This window comes from Nilaparvata lugens, chromosome 14 (genome assembly GCF_014356525.2).
Source record: "Nilaparvata lugens isolate BPH chromosome 14, ASM1435652v1, whole genome shotgun sequence".
NCBI classification, from domain to species: Eukaryota; Metazoa; Arthropoda; class Insecta; order Hemiptera; family Delphacidae; genus Nilaparvata; species Nilaparvata lugens.
This window is the reverse complement of record NC_052517.1, coordinates 434,373-458,659: the sequence shown is the minus strand read 5'-3', so window position 1 is coordinate 458,659 and position 24,287 is coordinate 434,373. Positions and strand designations below refer to the sequence as shown.

Here is a 24,287-nt window from a genome sequence, read left to right as displayed (position 1 = left end):
TCGTCAGCAAAAACCATCTCTTCAAACCGCACACGCACACACCAACACAAACCTCACTCACAAAAACGCAACAATTTGTGATATTTAGCCGAATGTGCAGTAAATTTACCTGAGCGGCCGCATTTTGGAGATTTAGCAGCGGTTCACTGCTCCGTTTCAGGAATAGCCGTAGTTTGTTTTCTTTGGGTGGCGGTTCTTTCTTTCGTGACGGACTGGGAGCTTGGTAAAGCATCTTCTGGAACACCCTGTAATTATAATTCAAATTTAATCCAAATTCATGTCATCAAATCAGAAATTGAAATTTATCTCAATCCAGCCATTACAAACGAAATACCTACACATATAAACTAAACTAACAGTGTATCAGAATTTTCTTGTTCAAAATTTTTCGTAATCTATATATAAAAGAGAAATGGCACTCACTCACTGATTGACTGACTGACTAACTCACTCACTCACTCACATAACTAAAAATCTACCGGACCAAAAACGTTCAAATTTGGTAGTTATGTTCAGTTGGCCCTTTAGAGGCGCACTAAGAAATCTTTTGGCAATATTTTGACTCTAAGGGTTGTTTTTAAGGGTTTAAAGTTCGTCTTTTAGCATGTATATTCTTCTCCAATCTCTTAATTATAATTGAAATTTCATATAATACTATAGAACTATAATCTAGATAGAATACCTCTTCGAAACAGTTGTTAACTGGCAACTATATTAATAATTTTGTCAGGTTGGCATTAAGTTGAGTTGACTTTGTTAGGTTGGCACTAAGTTGAAGATTTAAATGCTTTATCGCGGAAAAATTGATTGGGCACTGCTACTTCAATCCTGGAATATTATATTACTAGCAGTCAGGCTCGCTTCGCTCGCCATATCCGTTTAGCCAGCCGTTTAGTCTGGACCCCCGACTAGATTGTCCTAACATATGATAAAAATGCCCAAATGAAAAATGCAGGCGAGCGAAGCGAGCCTGCTGATCTCATTCTTGACGATCCAGTCAGGGGTCCAGGGGGCGGAGCCCCCTGGCAGACGGATATGGCGAGCGAAGCGAGCCAGACGGCTAGTAACTCAATATTTTCAAGTTCTGAGAGTTTATTGAATGTAATCATTCCTATTATATGCGGTTTTTAATCAAATCAAATTCAAAATTTCATTACGTCAAGTTTTCGGTTTCTCATGTTTTTAAAATAGACCCTTGCGAAGCAAGGATTTCTTACTAGTAAACAACAAATTTTCTGTAAAATATAGATCACCAATATCCCTCTAATTACCCACGCACAAGCCTAGGGTTCATGAGGGCTTCATCGTCAGCAAAACCATTTTCATAAAAGTTTCTGTAAAATATAGAAAACTCAGCACCTATATCTCTCAAATCAACCACGCACAATCCTAGGGTTTATGGGGGCTTGAACGTCAGAAAAAAAAAACATTTTCATCAAATTTTCTGTAAAATATAGAAAACTCAGCACCAATATCCCTCCAATTACCCACGCACAAGCCTAGGGTTCATGAGGGCTTCATCGTCAGCAAAAAACATTATTATAAAATTTTCTGTGAAATATTAAAAATTCGTCACCAATATCCCTCAAATTACCCACGCACAAGCCTAGGGTTCATATAGGTTTCATCTTCAGCAAAAAACATTTTCTGTAAAATATAATTGAAAACTCATCACCTACATCTCTCAAATCAACCACGCACAAGCCTAGGGTTAATGTAGGCTTCATCTTCAGCAAAAAACATTTTCTGTAAAATATAGATCACCAATATCCCTCTAATTACCCACGCACAAGCCTAGGGTTCATGAGGGCTTCATCGTCAGCAAAAACCATCTCTTCAACCGCACACGCACACACACCAACACAAACCTCACTCACAAAAACGCAACAATTTGTGATATTTAGCCGAATGTGCAGTAAATTTACCTGAGCGGCCGCATTTTGGAGATTTGCAGGCGGTTCACTGCTCCGTTTCAGGAATAGCCGTAGTTTGTTTTCTTTGGGTGGCGGTTCTTTCTTTCGTGACGGACTGGGAGCTTGGTAAAGCATCTTCTGGAACACCCCTGTAATTATAATTCAAATTTAATCCAAATTCATGTCATCAAATCAGAAATTGAAATTTATCTCAATCCAGCCATTACAAACGAATACCTACACATATAACTAACTAACAGTGTATCGAATTTTCTTGTTCAAAATTTTCGTAATCTATATATAAAAGAGAAATGGCACTCACTCACTGATTGACTGACTGACTAACTCACTCACTCACTCACATAACTAAAAATCTACCGGACCAAAAACGTTCAAATTTGGTAGTTATGTTCAGTTGGCCCTTTAGAGGCGCACTAAGAAATCTTTTGGCAATATTTTGACTCTAAGGGTTGTTTTTAAGGGTTTAAAGTTCGTCTTTTAGCATGTATATTCTTCTTCCAATCTCTTAATTATAATTGAAATTTCCATATAATACTATAGAACTATAATCTAGATAGAATACCTCTTCGAAACAGTTGTTAACTGGCAACTATATTAATAATTTTGTCAGGTTGGCATTAAGTTGAGTTGACTTTGTTAGGTTGGCACTAAGTTGAAGATTTAAATGCATTTATCGCGGAAAAATTGATTGGGCACTGCTACTTCAATCCTGGGAATATTATATTACTAGCAGTCAGGCTCGCTTCGCTCGCCATATCCGTTTAGCCAGCCGTTTAGTCTGGACCCCCGACTAGATTGTCCTAACATATGATAAAAATGCCCAAATGAAAAATGCAGGCGAGCGAAGCGAGCCTGCTGATCTCATTCTTGGACGATCCAGTCAGGGGTCCAGGGGGCGGAGCCCCCTGGCTAGACGGATATGGCGAGCGAAGCGAGCCAGACGGCTAGTAACTCAATATTTTCAAGTTCTGAGAGTTTATTGAATGTAATCATTCCTATTATATGCGGTTTTTAATCAAATCAAATTCAAAATTTCTAGTTTATTTACTTCTGTACTGAGAAGTGGACTCAAATCAATTCAAGTGGACAGCATAACCCATAATTTTTTATCATTCATAACTCTACCTTCATTGTATTATCATTCATCCCATCATCATCACCTAGGCTTAAAATACTTCTAGAAAGTCGCCTTTGTAAAATAATAAAATAAATGCTATAGTAGACAAGGGCCAAGCCACATGGTTCGATAGTCCTAGTAGTTGTTTTTGGTGAAGCTATGTGACGCTGGTAGTCTCTCATACTGTGCCCTTCTTACACTCTTACACTCCCAACAACACACTAATAATAGACAGTGTATAGGGTGTCTATGTTGCAAATGTGAGTGTTTGGGGATGCGATATTATGATTTTCCAGAGAATCACATAGCACAGATAGACAAAACAACAGCATAGAGTGCACACAGTGACCATAGAGCACTAGATAACATAGAGTGGCAACTAGACTGTGTTGTTACCTCTTGTATTGGAGCTAACTGTTGAGTATAGCTCCCCTTCTGTTGTAACACACAGAAAAAAACACACCATTTTTTTCCAATTGAAACACAAATGCTCACAATTTTGTGAGTAATCTCTATAAAAATGCTACAATTCAATCTCATCTGATGTGTTTGGAATTTAAAAATTCTCAGAGAAATCGTAATCTACCAAATACTGGTAAAATCCTACAATTCAGTACCGTTTGGAATTTTGAATTCTCCCAAAAATTGTCTACAAACTAGTTGCAAATATAAATCCTTATCTGAGTAAGTGCCGGTTGCACAAAAGCCGGTTAGATTTTAATCGTGGTTAATTCCTCGGGAACCAATCTTCTAAAAAGCCTTCTCTGATTGATTCTCGAGGCAATTAATCGGGATTAAAAGTTAACAGACCTTTGTGCAACAAGTGTAAGACTATCAAATTCCTCAGGAAAATTGCTGAAATTCAGTCTCATTTGCAACTCTCGCAAAATCTGTAACCAATCTATAAACTGGAAGTTGAAAAAATTCAGTCTCATTTGAATTCCTCACAAAATTTGTTATCAATCTACAAACTATAGTTGGGTAGACAGGCAGGTTGATTTCAAACCGGTAGTTCGGGTCCACCTAAAACTGTGAGTGCAGTCTAATATATTAATATAATAAAGGAAAGAACTGGCTTATACACGTAGGGGATAGGAAATTCACGAATGACGCATCATCACGTCTCAACTACTCAACTGATTAACTTGACATTTTGCATATAGATTCTTAATTCACCGAGGATGGTTATAGGACTATTTTAAACTCTTCAAGATTTCAGTTTGTCAAGTTTTCGGTTTCTCATGTTTTAAAATAGACCCTTGCGAAGCAAGGATTTCTTACTAGTAAACAACAAATTTTCTGTAAAATATAGATCACCAATATCCCTCTAATTAGTATTACCCACGCACAAGCCTAGGGTTCATGGGGCTTTATTGTCAGCAAAAACCATTTTCATGAAAGTTTTCTGTAAAATATAGAAAACTCAGCACCTATATCTCTCTAATCAACCACGCACAATCCTAGGTTCATGGGGCTTGAACGTCAGAAAAAAAACATTTTCATCAAGTTTTCTGTAAAATATAGAAAACTCAGCACCTATATCTCTCTAATCAACCACGCACAAGCCTAGGGTTCATGAGGGCTTCATCGTCAGCAAAAAAATTATTATAAAATTTTCTGTGAAATATTAAAAATTCGTCACCAATATCCCTCAAATTACCCACGCACAGCCTAGGGTTCATGTAGGTTTTCATCTTCGCAAAAAACATTTTCTGTAAATATAATTGAAAACTCATCACCTATATCTCTCAAATCAACCACGCACAAGCCTAGGGTTAATGTAGGCTTCATCTTCAGCAAAAAACATTTTCTGTAAAATATACAAAACACATCACCAGTATCCCTCTAATTACCCACGCACAAGCCTAGGGTTCATTAGGGCTTCATCGTCAGCAAAACCATCTCTTCAAACCGCACACGCGCACACCAACACAAACCTCACTCACAAAAACGCAACAATTTGTGATATTTAGCCGAATGTGCAGTAAATTTACCTGAGCGGCCGCATTTTGGAGATTTAGCAGCGGTTCACTGCTCCGTTTCAGAAATAGCCGTAGTTTGTTTTCTTTGGGTGGCGGTTCTTTCTTTCGTGACGGACTGGGAGCTTGGTAAAGCATCTTCTGGAACACCCTGTAATTATAATTCAAATTTAATCCAAATTCATGTCATCGAATCAGAAATTGGAATTTATCTTAATCCAGCCATACACCAACCCTAACAGCCATTAGTTGTTTTCACACCGATACCTCGCCGACAGGACAGGACAGAATTTATTCTGATGGGCAGTATGGACATAGGAGGCTGTGGTTTGTAGCTGAGCGAGGTCTACTGTTCACAGAACTACTAGTTTGCGGAGGTAATTCATAGTAATTGAATGGTACCTGCTTCTTGCGGCCAGCACAGCCTTGACGGCGCAGACCGGCTCACGCGTGTCGCCGACGAGGAAAGTGGAACATAAACGACCTACAACATGGGATATCTAACTCTTTTTATCTTTTCTCTGTGATATTTTGAAGAAAAGAATTGGCTTATGTACACACATACTGGGCACATGTACGAGATAGCAATTGTCGTATCATCATGTCGGATGCCGCATTCACATGTTGGCCCAATGAAGGCCAATGTCGACCAGCGCCAGTGTGTGGATACCTGACCTTTACAAGGCTGGGCCAGGCATCAACTACTGAACTGATTAACTTGCAATTTAGCATAAAAGATTGTTGACCGAGCGAAGTGAGGTCTAATATTCAAGTCGACGGTTTGGCATTTCTCTTAATGTTTCAATGTTTATATGTTGCGCATTTACGGCGAAACGCGGTAATAGATTTTCATGAAATTTGACAGGTATGTTCCTTTTTTAATCTCGCGTCGCCGTATATACAAGGTTTTTGGAAATTTTGCATTTCAAGGATAATATAAGAGGAAAAAGGAGCCTCCTTCATACGCCAATATTAGAGTAAATGTCAGACTATAGAATTATTCATCATAAGTCAGCTAACAAGTGATTACACAGATGTGTGGAGAAGGCAGTATTGCTGTATTTCCATAACGTCTATAGTTTCATTCAGGTACTTGTGGATGAGAATACTGCGTGAGGTCTACTGTTCATAGAACTACTAGTTGGTTTACGGAGGTAATTCATTGACCGAAGCGAAGCTGAGGTCTTGTTTCGACTCGATCGGCGTTTGTCTGTTTGTTTATACCGCAGTTACAGTCACAGTTATTGTCCGATTTTGATGAAATTTGGTATACAAGTACTTTGAAACAATGCGCGTCGACGTATATAAAAGTTTTTTTTGAAATTTTTTCATTTTAAGGATGATACAAAAAGAAAAGGAGTCTCCTTCGAACGCCAATATTACCGTGAAAATCAGACTATAGAATAATCATCATAAATCAGTTGTCGAGTGGATTATAATTGCATGCAATGACGCATGCCACTAATAATTGGAGGTAACATGGTATTTTCTCTCGACCTTTCTCTGCTTTCAACTCGGGCTGACCTGTTGCCAGTATGTCTTGAAGGAGATTAGCTTTTGATGTTAGCATTTTTGATACACCAACCCTAACAGCCATTAGTTGTTTTCACACCGATATCTCGCCGACAGGACAGGACAGAGTTTATTCTGATGGGCAGTATGGACATAGGAGGCTGTGGTTTGTAGCTGAGCGAGGTCTACTGTTCACAGAACTACTAGTTTGCGGAGGTAATTCATAGTAATTAGAGATAAATTGAATGGTACCTGCTTCTTGCGGCCAGCACAGCCTTGACGGCGCAGACCGGCTCACGCGTGTCGCCGACGAGGAAAGTGACGTCACACAGCTCAGGCATCGACGCCAGAAACTTCATGTCCTCGGCGAGGCCTGTCTTGTTCTCGAATGTGGACAGGTCAGGCTCCAAGTCCACCAAGGCACCAGCGCCCCCCTCGGCTCCACCCCCGCCTAGGGTCACCAGGGCGGTGGCTCCGGCACCCACGCAGCTCACCGATGGTTGCACTTCGGGCATACTCGATCAAATCAACTGCAATGGAAAACTCAACTGAATTAGTGTAGGCCTACTCCAGTGAAAGTTGATTGATTGATTGATTGAGTACTTTATTTATGTAGATTACAATATATACTGGCTTATACACTTATATACAATAGCTTATATATACACTTATATACAATTAGTTGAAGCAAAGAGAAAATAATAATAATAATAATATCGTGTGACCTGACTGGCTCAGGTCTGGTGTCGGAGTTTTCAGGTCGCAACTGATCAATTTCAGGGCCTCTGACATCACCTAACGACTGCTTTCCAGGCAGCCGGGACCGACGACTTAACGTGTCCATCCGAAACACGGGAGTGTCCCGAGATAAATATCTAAAGAGAAGAGATAGCATGAGAAGATATCCCATGGTTTGTACAATTCATTCGAAGCTTGCAAGTTTTGTATCAAATTATGGTGTTGTGTATCAAGTTGAGATGATACTGTATCATATATATAACAGATAGCATGAGAAGATATCCCATGGTTTGTAGAATTCATTCGAAGCTTGGAAGTTTTGTATCAAATTATGGTGTTGCGTATCAAGTTACTTATAGTAACTTGTTTAATAATCATTCAGCAAAAGCATTATGCTTTAAGAGGCATGAATTATTAATATTTCTTCAAAATCTCTTTCCTTTCATTAATATTAATTATATCCTACTCTTTATTTTGTTTTAATGTTATAATATTTGCATTTATTTTATCTACACATAGGGTTCTGTTTATTTACTACTTTATTATTAAATGTTCAATTATGAAATGCGTTTGTGCTTTTGAATGTTATTTATTTTTATTGGTTGAATAATGCAGTTATTATTAATTATTATAAGTTGGGATGATACCGTATCATATTGAGTTGATTCTGTATCATTTGTGGTGATATGCCATGGTGTAGGGCGTTTATGTTGCAAATGTGAGTAGTAACTGAAGCCGAAAGTCCTAGTAGTTGTTTTTGGTGAAGCTATGTGACGCTGGTAGTCTCTCATACTGTGCCCTTCTTACACTCTTACACTCCCAACAACACACTAATAATAGACAGTGTATAGGGTGTCTATGTTGCAAATGTGAGTGTTAACTGAAGCCGATAGTCCTAGTAGTTGTTTTTGGTGAAGCTATGTGACGCTGGTAGTCTCTCATACTGTGCCCTTCTTACACTCTTACACTCCCAACAACACACTAATAATAGACAGTGTATAGGGTGTCTATGTTGCAAATGTGAGTGTTAACTGAAGCCGATAGTCCTAGTATTGTTTTTGGTGAAGCTATGTGACGCTGGTAGTCTCTCATACTGTGCCCTTCTTACACTCTTACACTCCCAACCAACACACTAATAATAGACAGTGTATAGGGTTCTATGTTGCAAATGTGAGTGTTAACTGAAGCCGATAGTCCTAGTATTGTTTTTGGTGAAGCTATGTGACGCTGGTAGTCTCTCATACTGTGCCCTTCTTACACTCTTACACTCCCAACAACACACTAATAATAGACAGTGTATAGGGTGTCTATGTTGCAATGTGAGTGTTAACTGAAGCCGATAGTCCTAGTAGTTGTTTTTGGTGAAGCTATGTGACGCTGTAGTCTCTCATACTGTGCCCTTCTTACACTCTTACACTCCCAACAACACACTAATAATAGACAGTGTATAGGGTGTCTATGTTGCAAATGTGAGTGTTAACTGAAGCCGATAGTCCTAGTATTTGTTTTTGGTGAAGCTATGTGACGCTGGTAGTCTCTCATACTGTGCCCTTCTTACACTCTTACACTCCCAACAACACACTAATAATAGACAGTGTATAGGGTGTCTATGTTGCAAATGTGAGTGTTAACTGAAGCCGATAGTCCTAGTAGTTGTTTTTGGTGAAGCTATGTGACGCTGGTAGTCTCTCATACTGTGCCCTTCTTACACTCCCAACAAAACACTAATAATAGAAATTTTTCGACAGTAATCGACTTGAGTTGACCAAAAATCGGCTTGAAATTTGGACCATAACCGACCTTTACCATGGGATATCTTCTCATGCTATTTTTTCACTATGGTTGGAGTTTTGTATTAGTCTACTATAAAAGTTTTGTATTACCTATATAAAGGAAAGAACTGGCTTGTACATGTAAGGGATAGGAAATTCACGAATGACGCATCATCACGTCTCAACTACCTAACTGATTAACTTGACATTTGGATATAGATTCTTAATTATCCAAAGATGTTTATAGACCCATTTGAATTCTTCAAAATTTTATTACGTCTAGTTTTCAGTTTGTCAAGTTTTTAAATAGACTCACGGTCACATGCTAAAGGGTCAATAATTGTAGGCTAATGACTGGACTCTAACATCTGGTTGAATATAGTTTAATTCTCATTATTGGCCATTGTTTTCAACTTTATTGGGTTTTCTGATAACACCCCTTCTATAGCTGTAATTCAAGTTATCCCGATATGCCTATTATATTAATTGTTTATTCTTGTTAATGATGTTCAATTATATTTTATCCATCAATAAATTATAATTTTCCATGATTTGATCATAGGCAACAAACGATAAATTGGCCTCAGTGCGGAGCTAAGTGAGGATAGAGCTATCTGCTTTGTCCGATGACAGACAAGGATAGCAACACCAATGTTATCAAATACTGTCATTAAAACGTGGACCTCACTACAGCAAGTTTATAGTAGGGCTATCTTTGATAATCCCCAAAATAATTCCTAAATAGGAGGTCAAAATAGGATTCCCAATCTGTTGATCTACCTTTTAAAATAAAGTGGAAATGGGGGCTCCTATTGTTTCAATTTTGCCCACAGGACTTGTAATATTTCAAATTGTAATAAATTAAGGCAATTATCTTTATATCTATGAAAAAGAACAATAGGCCTATCCAAAACCAATAATTCCTCTTTCAATTTAAAGCCTATCCTAAAATGAATTCAACATAGGCCTACTTGTTAGAATTCTGCTGAATATTTTACAGTTTGGACTCTAACTCACCAGTATTTGTAAATTACCAAACTAGACACAGATTAAACCAACATCCTACAATATTGGAACCAATACAAGCAACAAGTCTGTTTTGTTCAACAGATTCTGCGCGAATATATTGATTTTCCACCCTACACCCACCTGTTAAGCTTACTGATACAAACCCCACATTTAAACAGAGATGGAGATAATACAACATTTGTAAGACAAATAGATTTTACTAAAAATAATTGATAAAATAGACTCACCGTAACTGATTCCGGATCGAGGTAAACTCGAAAGCGTTTCACAACAATATTTCACTTCATCTTGATAAAAAACTGTAAAGCTCACAGGTGAGCTCTTTCAATATTTTGTGGTGATTTTAAATTATTTGTCGTAGTTTCAGCAAAACTTCTGTTGACAGAAAATGTTTTGATAGTAAAAGAATTGGTTCCTTGTACCTAGGTTAGCTAAACACTTTTTCACAATAAAAACGTTTGATAACTTGTGGAGTTTTGGAGAATTACAAGAGTATAAACTGCTACTCAAGGTATTATCAACATCAAGCTCATAATATGAGAGTTTTGTATTGATTTTCAAAGATGAATTTGCCATTGCGCAAGCCTGTTGCTGTTGAAAAGTCAAAACAGAAACAAATAAGGCAGCCATTGTTACTGTTTACAGTTTTTTGAACTACAGACAAGGCCTTCTTCATTGAACGAACCAAACAAAAACTAATATTCTATGAGAAATCATTTGAAAAACTAATAAAATACAATAGACACTGTTTAAAAAATTACTGAAATTACAATTGGGAAAATAAGAGGATGATAAACTGCATAATAATGTATATCTTGAACCGTTTAGAGCTGTTCTCAGCGTATCCCTTCTGAACGCACCCAAAGTGACTGTGCGCTTATACGTAGTGAGAGTCAACCTTCGTGAAATGTCTCTGAATTTACGACGTAACGTACTACTAGCGTATCCATCTGAACGCAAAGCTCTCTGATTGGCCTTGATAAATAATTCGCCTCCATAGTGGAAATAGGAAATGTATACATTCATCATTACACAGCACTTGTCAGGTCAACTATCAAATAAATTTGATGAATTTTGGCCTGATATAAATTTATTTTGGGCTCAAAAAACGCTTGATGAATTTTTAGCCGAAAAATTCAAAATTGCTAGAATGGTCAATATTCAAAATAGCTCAAACTCCCAGGAATTGACAAGAGGAACAACAATATGTCATCAGATTGTCGAAATTCGCTCCTATTCTTTAGCTATAAGCATTTGAAGATGCACGATTTCTCTGATCAATGAGTGTGGGAAAGATTTATATTTATGTTTGAGTGAATAACTCACCCTGTATTGTAGCGAAACGTCTCATATTATAGCACAACACTTGTTAGGTCAACCTCTATCCATAGCCCCAATATCAACCAAATTTGGGAGATTTGCATTTTTCATGGAATCCATGAATAAAATAAAAACATCACGGATTTTTGCAGAAATGGTTGAGAATAAAAATCGCTCAAACTCTAGGGAATAATAGTACTTGACGAGAGACACTTTGATTCTAAAAGAGCATTAAACCTACAAATTTCATACACATTTAATGGCCATTATATTTGATAAGTGTTCTAATATTCAGCCTCAAAGCAGACACATATATTAGCTTTCATCAATTACTACTCATTGTAGCCTGACGGCTAGTATATATATATATATATATATATATATATATATATATATAATATATATATATATACTAGCCGTCAGGCTCGCATCGCTCGCCAAATCCGTCTAGCCAGGGGGCTCCGCCCCCTGACCCCAGACTGGATCGTCCAGGAATGAGATCAGCAGGCTCGCTTCGCTCGCCTGCATTTTTCATTTGGGCATTTTTATCATATGTTAGGACAATCCAGTCGGGGGTCCAGACTAAACGGCTGGCTAAACGGATATGGCGAGCGAAGCGAGCCTGACCGCTAGTAACATAATATTCCCAGGATTGAAGTAGCAGTGCCCAATCAATTTTTCCGCGATAAATGCATTTAAATCTTCAACTTGGAGCCAACCTAACAAAGTCAACTCAACTTAATGCCAACCTGACAAAATTATTAATTTAGTTGCCAGTTAACAACTGTTTCGAAGAGGTACTCTATCTAGATTATAGTTCTATAGTAACATATGATATGGGAATTTCAATTATAATTAAGAGATTGGGAGAAGAAGAATATACATGCTAAAAGACGAACTTTAAACCCTTAAAAACAAACCTTAGAGTTAAAATATTGCCAAAAGATTTCTTAGTGCGCCTCTAAAGGGCCAACTGAACATACCTACCAAATTTGAACGTTTTTGGTCCGGTAGATTTTTAGTTATGCGAGTGAGTGAGTGAGTGAGTGAGTGCCATTTCGCTTTTATATATATAGAAAAGCGAAATGGCACTCACTGACTGACTGACTCACTCACTAGCAGAACTAAAAATCTACCGGACCAAAAACGTTCAAATTTGGTAGGTATGTTCAGTTGGCCCTTCAGAGGCGCACTAAGAAATCTTTTGGCAGTATTTTAACTCCAAGGGTGGTTTTTAAGGATTTAAAGTTCGTCTTTTAGCATGTATGTTCTTCTTATTCTCTCAATTTATAATTGAAAAATGTCCATACCATATGTTAATATAGAACTATAATCTAGAGAGAGTACCTCTTCGAAACAGTTGTTAAGTGGTAACTAAATTAATAATTTTGTCAGGTTGGCATTAAGTTGAGTTGACTTTGTTAGGTTGGCACCAGGTTGAAGATTGAAATGCATTTATCGCGGAAAAATTGATTGGGCACTGCTACTTTAATCAGAGCTATTCCAGGGAATTTTATATTACTAGCCGTCAGGCTTGCTTCGCTCGCCATATCCGTTTAGCCAGACGTTTAGTGTAGACCCCCCACTGGATCGTCCTAACATATGATAAAAATGCTCGAATGAAAAATGCAGGCGAGCGAAGCGAGCCTGCTGATCTCATTCTTGGACGATCCGGTCGGGGGTCCAGGGGGCGGAGCCCCCTGGCTAGACGGATATGGCGAGCGAAGCGAGTCTGACGGCTAGTTAATAATAAACCTGACAAACTGGCGACGTCTATAGGTGTGTGGGTTGAGGAAGTACATTAGCTCTTTGAACAATTTTCGTGCAGTAGACTATAGAAAGAAATTTACATATTTCGCTGATCTCAATCTTGGATGATTCAGTCGGGGGTCCAGGGAGCGGAGCCCCCTGGCTAGACGGATATGGCGAGCGAAGCGAGCCTGACGGCTAGTTGTGAAATAAATTTTCATATCATGCTCATTTCATAATTACATTTATATAATGTCACAACACTTGTTGAGCCAAGAGTTCAAATTCAAAACAAATCTGAAATATTTCTTCTAATTTATCCCATTTGATGTTCAATTTATTTTTCATTTTTTCTCTAAACAAACACAAAAACAGGTTTTTATTAGTGGGGAGAACAGTGTTAGTAACGAATCAAAATGAAAAATATTTTGTAGCAAAATTCATATTTTCTCAACTACATTTCAATAAAATATGGCACATAAATAATTACTATTACAACAAAACTATTTCAATTTGAGCAATTACAAGATTGTATAAAAAATATTGAATACTTACATCATAATTAGAATTTTCTTAATTTTTTCCTCGTTAAGGATTTCTCACTGTTTCATATTTATTTGACAACTCTCATCTATTTATTTTCATTTTGATATCAATTTTTTACAATATTGACGACTCGTCAACATTTCTTCATAGATAATCAACAGTGTTATTAACATTAATCTAAAACAGTTAAACTCCATGAAGTCATAATAGAATTAATATGCATTCATAGTAGAAAGATTTTTTTCATTTTAGATTCTCTATTAACCATAAAATGGATTTTATCATAAAGATATATTTATGTGAATTCCATTAGTTGAGAACCAGCATGATGGTTTGATTTCCGTTATATCCTTTGTATAACGCTTTAAATTCCATTATCCATTTTGTAATGGTTGAGATTCCATTTTCCATCTGTTATTGATTTATATCCAGAGTCAGTTTCTTAAAGTTTTAAATCCTGGCAAACCAAACTGGTATTCCTTGTTGTAAACTGCTCCAAGGGAATTTCCCAGCTGAAACAAAATTTGAAATTGATCAAATATCAGTTGAGAATAATTAAAAAAAAATGACCTCTATCCAAAAACACTTTACACAATAAAAAATATTTTTACAGGCGAATTTTTCCCCGTTGTCTATAGTGAGGTCCACGTTATAATAAAAGTGGAGAAAGATAGGAGAACAACGTTGCCGATCCTCTGTCTTGTCAATGCCTTCTATGGAGGGTTACTGATACCGGTTTATTGATGTAATATTAACTGTTCATTCTAGTTTAAAATAATCAATTATATCTTATCAAGCAAGAAATTATATTTTTCAATGATTTCATAATGAATTTTCATAATTTAGATGAAATATTTTGTTAATTAATCAATTCTACATTGTTAAAAGACGATATGGCAATAGAGCAAAGCGAGAAAGAGATAGCGCTATCAGCTTTGTTGAATGATAGACAAGGATATCAATACCATTGCTAATCAAACACTGCCATTATAACGTGGACCTCACCATATAGCCTTCTGTAGTAGAAGCTCTGCCTTCCATGATGTATAGCTAGTATATCCAAGTATATATCCCAAGTATATAATTATATCCAAGTATATATCCCAAGTATATATATCATGATGTATAGCTAGTATATCCAAGTATATATCCCAAGTATATAATTATATCCAAGTATATATCCCAAGTATATATATCCCAAGTATATATATCCCAGTATATCCAATGTTATATTAATTGTACATATTTATATATTAATCAATCATATTTTTCATTCGTCAGGAAATATATCTTTCAATGATTAGATAGCAATGATTAGATAATTGACCGAACGAAGTGAGGTCTAAGATTCAAGTGGACGGTTTGGCATTTCTCTTAATGTTTATATGTTGCGCATTTACGGCGAAACGCGGTAATAGATTTTCATGACATTTGACAGGTATGTTCCTTTTTTAATTGCGCGTCGACGTGTATACAAGGTTTTTGGAAATTTTGCAAGGATAATATAAAAGGAAAAAGGAGCCTCCTTCATACGTCAATATAGTAAAAATCAGACTATAGAATTATTCATCATAAATCAGCTGACAAGTGATTACACAGATGTGTGGAGAAGCCAGTCTATAGCTGTATTTCCATAAGGTCTGTAGTTTCAATCAGGTACTTGTGGATGAGAATACTGCGTGAGGCCTACTGTTCACAGAACTACTAGTAATTAATAATGAATTGATAATAATTTTCATAATTGAGATGTTTTGTAATTTATTATATCTCTACATGGTCTGACAGACCAAGGTAGAGCTATCAAAGGGATAGAGCTATCTGCTTTGTCGAATGATAGACAAGGATAGCAACACCAATTTTACTTTATAACGTAAATCTCACCATAATCAGTCAGCACTCTCACACTTGTCAAGACAATAATCGATCCTATCAAAAGTATCCGGAACGAGAGTTTAAATTTTCTTGAAGAGAATTCTTTGGCGGAAATATTGTTTTATTTAATCATAGGAAACAAGCATAGTGTATATATACTGGCAATCGGAAGGTCATTAGTGAAATGTTATTGATAAAATTCATCAATTAATAAGGTTTCCAAGAAGAAATACAGTCAAGTCCTCCACTCTTTTAATTATTCACGTTAGGAAATCGATGAAATGATAGGAATGCATGATTCCAATAATCTTTCTCGACCGTTTTCTATAGTAGGATAGCTGTGATTGAAATTGTCCCGGTATAAATCATGATACTAAATTAATCTGTCTATAAATCGATCTGATACTAATAAATAATCTATTCTATGGGTGAGTTCTATTCCATTCAATTCATTATTAAGACACCAATTTAAATACAGATGAAAGCCGGGGACAAGGAGAAGGAAGGAGTTGGTTGGAAGGAGTAGGAAGATAAGGAGTAATAAAGAGTTGAAAATAGGTGGAAGATAGTTTAAGAAGGAAACCGCATAAAGAGTAGGAAGACCAAAACAGAGATGAAAAGAAGAAGAAAAAGAAGAGGAGGAAGAAAAAGAAGAAGAGGAGGAAGAAAAGAGATTGATTGATTGAGTACTTTATCTATGTAGATTACAATATATACTGGCTTATACACTTATATACAATAGCTACCATACAGCAAAATTATAGATGATATTACATAATATAGACTAAGAAAATAATTATTGAACTGTATATGATATGAAAAAGCAATTTGTAATATAATAACTATAGATAATAATCATATTGTTATGCATGTACATAAATTGGCGGAGCTTTGGACATATCAATGTCCATTCTTCGGAAAGAATATTAAAAATATCCTCCCCACTAACTCTCTAGCAAAAAAAAGTACAGGTCCCACCGAGAGAGAGAGAGAGAAAGAGAGAGAGAGAGAGAGAGAGAGAGAGAGAGGAGAGAGAGAGAGAGAAGAGAGAGAGAGAGGGGGGGGAGGAAGAAGAAGAAGAAGAAGAAGAAGAAAAGATGAAGATTATGAAGATGATGATGAGGGAATGAAGAGTTGCTTATTACCGAAATAGGAAGCGGGTCCCGTCCCCTGGAAAGCCAGACTGGTTTGCTCGTCCTCCTGGTGTTGCAGTCTCGATTTGGCCGAATTCCAGCACACTGCCTTATCGGGCCATTCGCATATGTTGCGCACCTGAATTCAATAAACATAAATTATTGATATACGAGTAAAATTAATTAAACTAATATTCGTAATTGGTGCCAAGTACCAATAACTCTGGGTACCAATGTACATGATGGACATGTTAAGGCGTCGGTCTCGGCTGCCTAAAAGCAGTCGTCAGGACATGTGAGAGGCTCTGAAATTGATCAGGTGCGACCTGAAAACTCTGACACCAGACCTGAGCCAGTCAGGTCATCATAGAGAGACAATGTCTTGAGTAGATATTTATTAATTTATTTTTTAGAACAGTCACAAACACGATATTTGGAAAGAGAAACAGGCAATTGCCCAAAACTTCTTCAATTCCTTGATTTTGGCACATAAATAGTCCAAAGTGAGGTTAAGTTTAAAATTTCTGTTTTCAGAGAATACGTATTCGAGATATGACTGATGAATTTTGAATTTCGAAGGGTTGATAAGAGCCGGAAATAACATTAAACAATCCGAAAGTTTCAATAATATTGAAATAAACTTGAAAATTTTGAGCAGAAAAATTAAAACTACTATCACTGTATACTACTGTATAAACTACTATACTATATCCCATTGTATAGGGCGTTTATGTCGCAACTTTTACTGTTATCTCAAGCTGATATTTCACGTAGTTCTTTCCCGTGAAGCTTTATGACGCTGGTAGTATCTCATACTGTGTCGTTCATATACACTCTTACCCGGTCAAAACAGTAAAATTCGACAATAATCAACAGTAATCGGCTTGAGATAACAGTAAAAGTTGCGACATAAACGCCCTATACCATGGGTTATCTACTTCGCTATTGTTTCTCTATGATATTATTATCAATCTTCATTTCATATGATGGAGGTTGTTACATATTATTACCAATCGGCTATGAAGAGATAATATTATAATAAACTATCAAAATATTTCATATAAATTATGGAGTGTCATTACTAAATATTATAAAACGATTCATTTCTTGTTAGTTTTATATATTTGAGATTTATAGTTGAGACCTCGCCATAGGATAAAAACAACAACTTGTGTTATTATAATCAACCGCACGAAAATAGTCAGATGGAAATTGGAACAGATGAGTGCAACGTTGTCAAATAAGAGTTGATCAACGTTATTCACAGCTGATTATAAATTATAATTTATTTTTACTTTCCTTGCCCTATTAGCATATAGGTAAGGAAAGTATTGCTTTCCGAAAAAAATTAAGGTACCCCAATTTCTGAATTTCTATACGTTTCAAGGTCCCCTGAGTCCAAAAAAGTGGTTTTTGGGTATTGGTCTGTATGTGTGTGTGTGTGTGTGTGTGTGTATGTGCGTCTGTGTACACGATATCTCATCTCCCATTCAACGGAATGACTCGAAATTTGGAACTTAAGGTCCTTACAATATAAGGATCCGACACGAACAATTTCGATCGAATGCATTTCAAGATGGCGGCTAAAATGGAGAAAATGTTGTCAAAAACAGGGTTTTTCGCGATTTTCTCGAAAACGGCTCCAACGATTTTGATTAAATTCATACCTAAAATAGTTATTGATAAGCTCTATCAACTGCCACAAGTCCCATATCTGTAAAAATTTCAGGAGCTCCGCCCCATCTATGCAAATTTTGATTTTAGATTCCCAATTATCAGGCTTCAGATACAATTTAAACGAAAAATTTCGAGTGGAAAAGATTGAGCATGAAAATCTCTACAATTAATGTCTAGCAACATTTTCACCTAAAATTGAAAATAATCGTAAGCTCGAAATTCGAGAAAATGTGATTATCCAATTGCAAATTGTTGGCAACTGTTGATTCTATAAATCATTCACTATGGAGAGATAGCAGACCTCGTATGTCTCCAGCGTTATTGTCCTGTCACCAGCTGGCTCAGATCTTTGTTTATAAGTAGACTTGAGATGCGCGAAAACACTAGCGTCAGGTGATCAATTCTCATAACGGCAAGGAAAGTTGTGTGAGTGCGCCACACCAGATTTTTATTTTATTTATTTAAATTTTTACAAGGAAGGATCTGATCGAGAGAGAAAAAATAAGGATACGCCTTGTACTATATTTCTCCCCCAAATTTAGATAACATTTCAAACGTCCGAAAAAGGGTTATGATGTCACTTATTTTCAATTTATTCCATTTTCACTTAAAAACTAAGAATTTTAAATGTTGACGGTTGAAAAATTGATTAATATTTTTATAATACACCTGAAGAATTGACAAATCAAATCAAATGGCTTTATACTCCCAAAATCATAATAAAAATTTATAAAATTTATTTGAACATTTAACAGTGAATACTCTCCACAAAGACTTGAGTCTAACCTACTAGTAGTTCTGTGAACTGTATACCTCACGCAGTTTTCTCAACCACAAGTATCAGGTGTGACCTGTTCACCGGCTTCTCCAGACATCTGTGTAATGCATGCAATGAATAATTCACTTGTCAGCTGATTGATTATGAATCATTCTATAGTCTGATTGATCCTATCTTCAGAGTAGATAATAATATAGACCTAGTGATATAGAAGTATGGAGGAAATTCCTTTCCCTTTCATATTATCCTTCAAGTTCAAAATTTCAAAAATCTGGTGTGGTACACTCACACAACTTTCCTTGCTCATATTTTAAACTACGATCAGACTTCTGTATATGTGTATATATAATTGTTTTCAGAGTACTTTTTCTTTGTGTGAATTGTGAAATTCGATGTTTTTTTAGTCGTAATTTTTTTTAAAGTCGTCAAAACAGCTGTTCTACAGATGAAATATCTCGACTATGTGTTCTTTTTATGAACTGCGCTACCTACCCACCTCATGCACGAGAAGGAGGTTACTAAGTCCATTCCCAAGGATGGGGTGGACCCCCATTGGTTTCCCAGAAAGAAGACTCATGCCAGTTGATAGAGCTGATGAATATATATATATACAGGGTATGAATTTGAAAAAAAAATCGGTCAAGTTATTTTTGAGAAAATCGTGAAAAACATGGTTTTTTAGTAATTATCCGCCATTTTTCTCGAGAATATTACGGAGCTCCTGCAATTTTCCCAGGAAAAAACTCATGTCATTTGATAGGGCTTATGAATAGCTATCCATGGTATAAATTTGAAGAAAATCGTTAGAGCCGTTTTTGAGAAAACCGTGAAAAACATGGTTTTTTAGTGATTATCCGCCATTTTTCTCAATAATATTACGGAGCTCCTGCAATTTTCCCAGAAGAAAAACTCATGTCATTTGATAGGGCTTATAAATAGCTATCCATGGTATAAATTTGAAGAAAATCGTTAGAACCGTTTTTGAGAAAACCGTGAAAAACATGTTTTTTTAGTGATTATCCGCCATTTTTTCAATAATATTACGGAGCTCCTGAAATTTTCCCAGAAATGAGACTCATGTCAATTGATAGGGCTTATAAATAGCTATCCATGGTATAGATTTGAAGGAAATCGTTAGAACCGTTTTCGAGAAAACCGTGAAAAACATGGTTTTTTAGTAATTATCCGCCATTTTTTCCGCCATCTTGAATTGAATTTCTTATTGTTGCATCCTCATGGTATAGGGACCTTAAGTTTAAAATTTCAACTCAATCGGTTAATTAGGAATGGAGTTATCGTGTTCACAGACATACACACATACACACACACACACATACACACACACACACACACACACACACACACACACAACACACACACACACACACACACATACACAACACACACACACACAGACCAACACCCAAAAATAATGTTTTTGGACTCAGGGGATCTTGAAACGTATAGAAAACATGAAATTAGGGTACCTTAAATTTTTTTGGAAAGCAATACTTTCCTTACCTATGGTAATAGGGCAAGGAAAGTGAAAAACATTGTGTATAAATACATTGACGCGCAGTTAAAAAAGGAATATTCCTGCCAAATCTCATAGAATTCTATCAACGCGTTTGGCTATAAACAGACAAAAGAAAATGCGAGTTAAAACCTCACTGCGATCGGTCAACAATTATAGCCCACTTGACAACGTTTATTGGTGGCGGGGTTAGTAGGTTACTCATTAGTTCCAATTTCCATCGGCCTATTTTCGTGCGGTTGACTATAGTTTCGATTGTTACACCACTATGAATGTCTAGTGATTAGCTGATGTTGGGAGTGATCCGTGGTCTAGTGGATAGAGTGCCTGCGTAGCAGCATAGAGATCCCGGGTTCAAACCCTCTCAATACCAAAGTTTTTTAACCAGATCACTCCCATGTTATCGGATGGGCACGTTAAACTGTCGGTCCCGGCTGAATTATGACAGACGTAAGGCCCATTGACGGCTTAAATTATATATTCAGGCGGTGGGACCTTCCCGTAAGGGACTCCCCACCAACAAAGCCATACGAATTTACTTTTTTTTACTAGCTGATGTTTAATCATTTACCGAATCGAAATGCAGTCCCTGAGGACAGTTGAGCTGTGTCCGACTCTGGCCGTTGTTCCAACACGAGTAGTACTTGTTGCAGTCACCAGGATGCGCCATCACTCCGTTCACACACTCGGGGAGTGTGTCCTCCTCGTTTGACATCTAACAAAAACACATCATAATATTTAATTTGTAAATAACTAGCAATCTGCAAGATGTTATCTATATATATAAAAGCGAAATGGCACTCACTCACTGACTGACTGACTGACTGACTGACTCACTCACTCACTCGCATAACTAAAAATCTACCGGACCAAAAACGTTCAAATTGGTAGGTATGTTCAGTTGGCCCTTTAGAGGCGCACTAAGAAATCTTTTGGCAATATTTTAACCCTAAGGTTCTTTTTAAGGGTTTAAAGTTCGTCTTCTAGCATGTATATTCTTCTTCTCCCAATCTCTTAATTATAATTGAAATTTCCATATCATATGTTACTATAGAACTATAATCTAGAGTACCTCTTCGAAACAGTTGTTAACTGGCAACTAAATTAATAATTTTGTCAGGTTGGCATTAAGTTAAGTTGACTTTGTTAGGTTGGCACCAAGTTGAAGATTTAAAAGCATTTATCGCGGAAAAATTGATTGGGCACTGCTACTTCAATCCTGGGAATATTATATTACTAGCCGTCAGGCTCGCTTCGCTCGCCATATCCGTTTAGCCAGATGTTTAGTCTAGACCCCCGACTGGATTGTCCTAACATGATAAAAATGCAGGCGAGCGAATCGAGCTAATCTCATTCTTGGACGATCCAGTCGGGGTCCAGGGGGCGGAGCCCCCTGGCTAGACGGATATGGCGAGCGAAGCGAGCCTGACGGCTAGTATGATGAATAATAATAAATAAGGAAATTTTCAGATTGTATAGTCTGCTGATGGAAAGGAGAGACAAAAATAGAATGAGAGTTTGCGCTAAAATCAGAGTTTGTATAAAATCTGATCACTCACATCAGCTGTTAATTGCTGGACTCCTAAATACCACAAGACGTAAGAAGCTGCTAAAAAATATCATGATCACAACTAAAGGTTGAGTTCAAAGCCACTGATCGGTGAGTGAACGATGAGATCGGTGAGTGAACGTCGTTGAACGATGCATAGACTCACATGCAGCGCTAGATTATTTGGAATTGAAATCGGCCATTGAGGGGACAGCCTGGAAGAATATTACATACTAAAGATCTTGAAGATTTTTGTGATCTATAATATTACAAAAATATATATTATATAATATCTAGTGCTGAAATACCTCAATGGAACCTTTAATTTCAAGTAAGAGCTAGCATTGGGAAGGCATAGGTATGTGTGTTATACCTCTTCAAGGTCTTTGGTCTAACTGATGAGAAAAAAAAATACGTCATATCCGGTTCGTTCACTGATCAGTTAATCGTACTTTTCCACCAATGGAAAAGAACGTAAATAGAGTAGCTGAACGTAAACAGACATGGCTGAATATGAGGTTGTTTACAAATATTATGGACTCCATTATAATGTATTTGGGAGCAGAGAAATGCATGATTACATAAATTCAATAACATTTAAAATATTTTTCGCCACACTTGGATGTAATGAGCTGGTTTACGTGCGTCATATGGAGGCTGAAAGTGATTGTTTTCCGACCAGGCCGGTAAAACTTTACGGCCCTAGGGCTGTAAATGACCTTGAATAACAGCTGATCGTGTCCGATCTCACAAAAATCATTATGAGAGATAATCTCATAACAACTGTAATAATCTATATAATTGTGTATCGCGAATCGCGGTATCATGTCTATAATATATTTTATAAATTACTGTTTTATAATTTAATATTTATTATTGTGTTTTTGATATCAAACAATACGATGATATCTCCATAGCCTCAACAATATAATGTTGGCTGCATTGTCCATTGTCAGAAAGGTACGTATCGCAAGTATTTAAAAGTGAAGAATCGAATTTGAAATCAAAGTACAATAATTGTATCAATATTTAAAAGTGAGGTAGAGTAATAATTGTTTCTTTTTTATTATCGAATTCCACTTCTTAATGCAATACAATCAACAATAATGATAGGAAAATACAGCAGAGACCTGAAGTTTAATGTAAGCCTACTGGTGAAACTCAGGCTTGACTGAAAAATTCCTAGTAATTTTTCCGTAATTCATTATTAAAACTTTTAGATAATTTTTCTTCAATATCAAACCATACAGAGAAAACATTAGGCCCACTCAAGATTGAATCTTCGAATGTTTTCTCTATGATTTAACTATTTTCAGAGCAATATTTTGTTGTGAAAATGCCGGCAAACCGGCTTCAAGTTTGCTGCTATACACTATATTATAGTAGCCTACATACGTTACCTGACTTACAGGCCCCCACGATCAACAATACGCAATGGCCGAGAGCGTAAAGGCGTAATACATCAGAACTCAAAGCTCAGTGAATTACAAACATGATCTAGGTTCGAACCTCGGTCAATGACATTTTTTTTTGTCGATGAATTTCGACTTTTATTAGCTATTTTTTATATTAGTTACTGTAATTTAAATTTCAATCAATTTTTTAGATATATTTTGAGACAAAACTGTGAAATATGCAATTATATTAATTTTTTAATCACATTATTTCAAAATAGTAATGAAAATTCTATTCATCCATCTATCCATGAGATATTGCACCAAGCGCAAAGCACGAGCTATAAAAAATCAAACAATTATTCGAAATATTAATAGTATAAAAATATTGTCACTATTGTAAATTATTAATTAGTAATATTGAAATTAATTGACAGTGAAAGTTGTCATAACCAAGATTCAAACTATCAAAATAGGCTGTTTGAATTTTATTTATTTTCAATTTCTTATATATTGGGAAGTTTTTTTTGGTGTGGCGAAAAATAGCGTTCGCAACACGGGCAAAAATGTTTTTCGACCCTAGGTGCGAAATATACTATTACAAAGCATTTAAAACTACTCCAATCACCTGATGGTTTTCCATTTTAATTGATT

General features: G+C 36.4%; 1 protein-coding gene and 1 pseudogene across 6 annotated transcripts in view; both read right to left on the bottom strand.

Annotated features, from left to right (window-relative positions):
* The window catches only part of LOC111055423 (serine-enriched protein), a 50,429-nt gene extending 39,737 nt beyond the window's left edge, over positions 1 to 10,692 (bottom strand). For 3 of the 5 annotated variants that reach the window (XR_005572830.1, XM_039440431.1, XM_039440432.1), the window contains exons 1-3: positions 10,309 to 10,692; positions 6,795 to 7,072; positions 5,046 to 5,181 (exon numbers count right to left, since the gene is read on the bottom strand). Coding sequence is in view for 4 of the 5 variants with exons in the window: in XM_039440431.1 (XP_039296365.1) it covers positions 5,046 to 5,181; positions 6,795 to 7,057 (399 nt within the window). In the remaining variant the exon portion in view is untranslated. Of the gene's footprint in view, positions 1 to 109; positions 243 to 5,045; positions 5,182 to 6,794; positions 7,073 to 10,069; positions 10,199 to 10,308 lie in introns of those variants that run through there. The other 2 variants (XM_039440430.1, XM_039440433.1) reach the window with 2 other exon arrangements.
* A 2,884-nt stretch (positions 10,693 to 13,576) lies between these two features.
* The window catches only part of LOC111055424, a 131,598-nt pseudogene continuing 120,887 nt past the window's right edge, over positions 13,577 to 24,287 (bottom strand). The window contains exons 43-45 of the transcript XR_005572930.1: positions 21,262 to 21,405; positions 16,714 to 16,840; positions 13,577 to 14,208 (exon numbers count right to left, since the gene is read on the bottom strand). The product of XR_005572930.1 is annotated as a probable chitinase 10 (transcript). The remainder of the gene's footprint in view (positions 14,209 to 16,713; positions 16,841 to 21,261; positions 21,406 to 24,287) is intronic.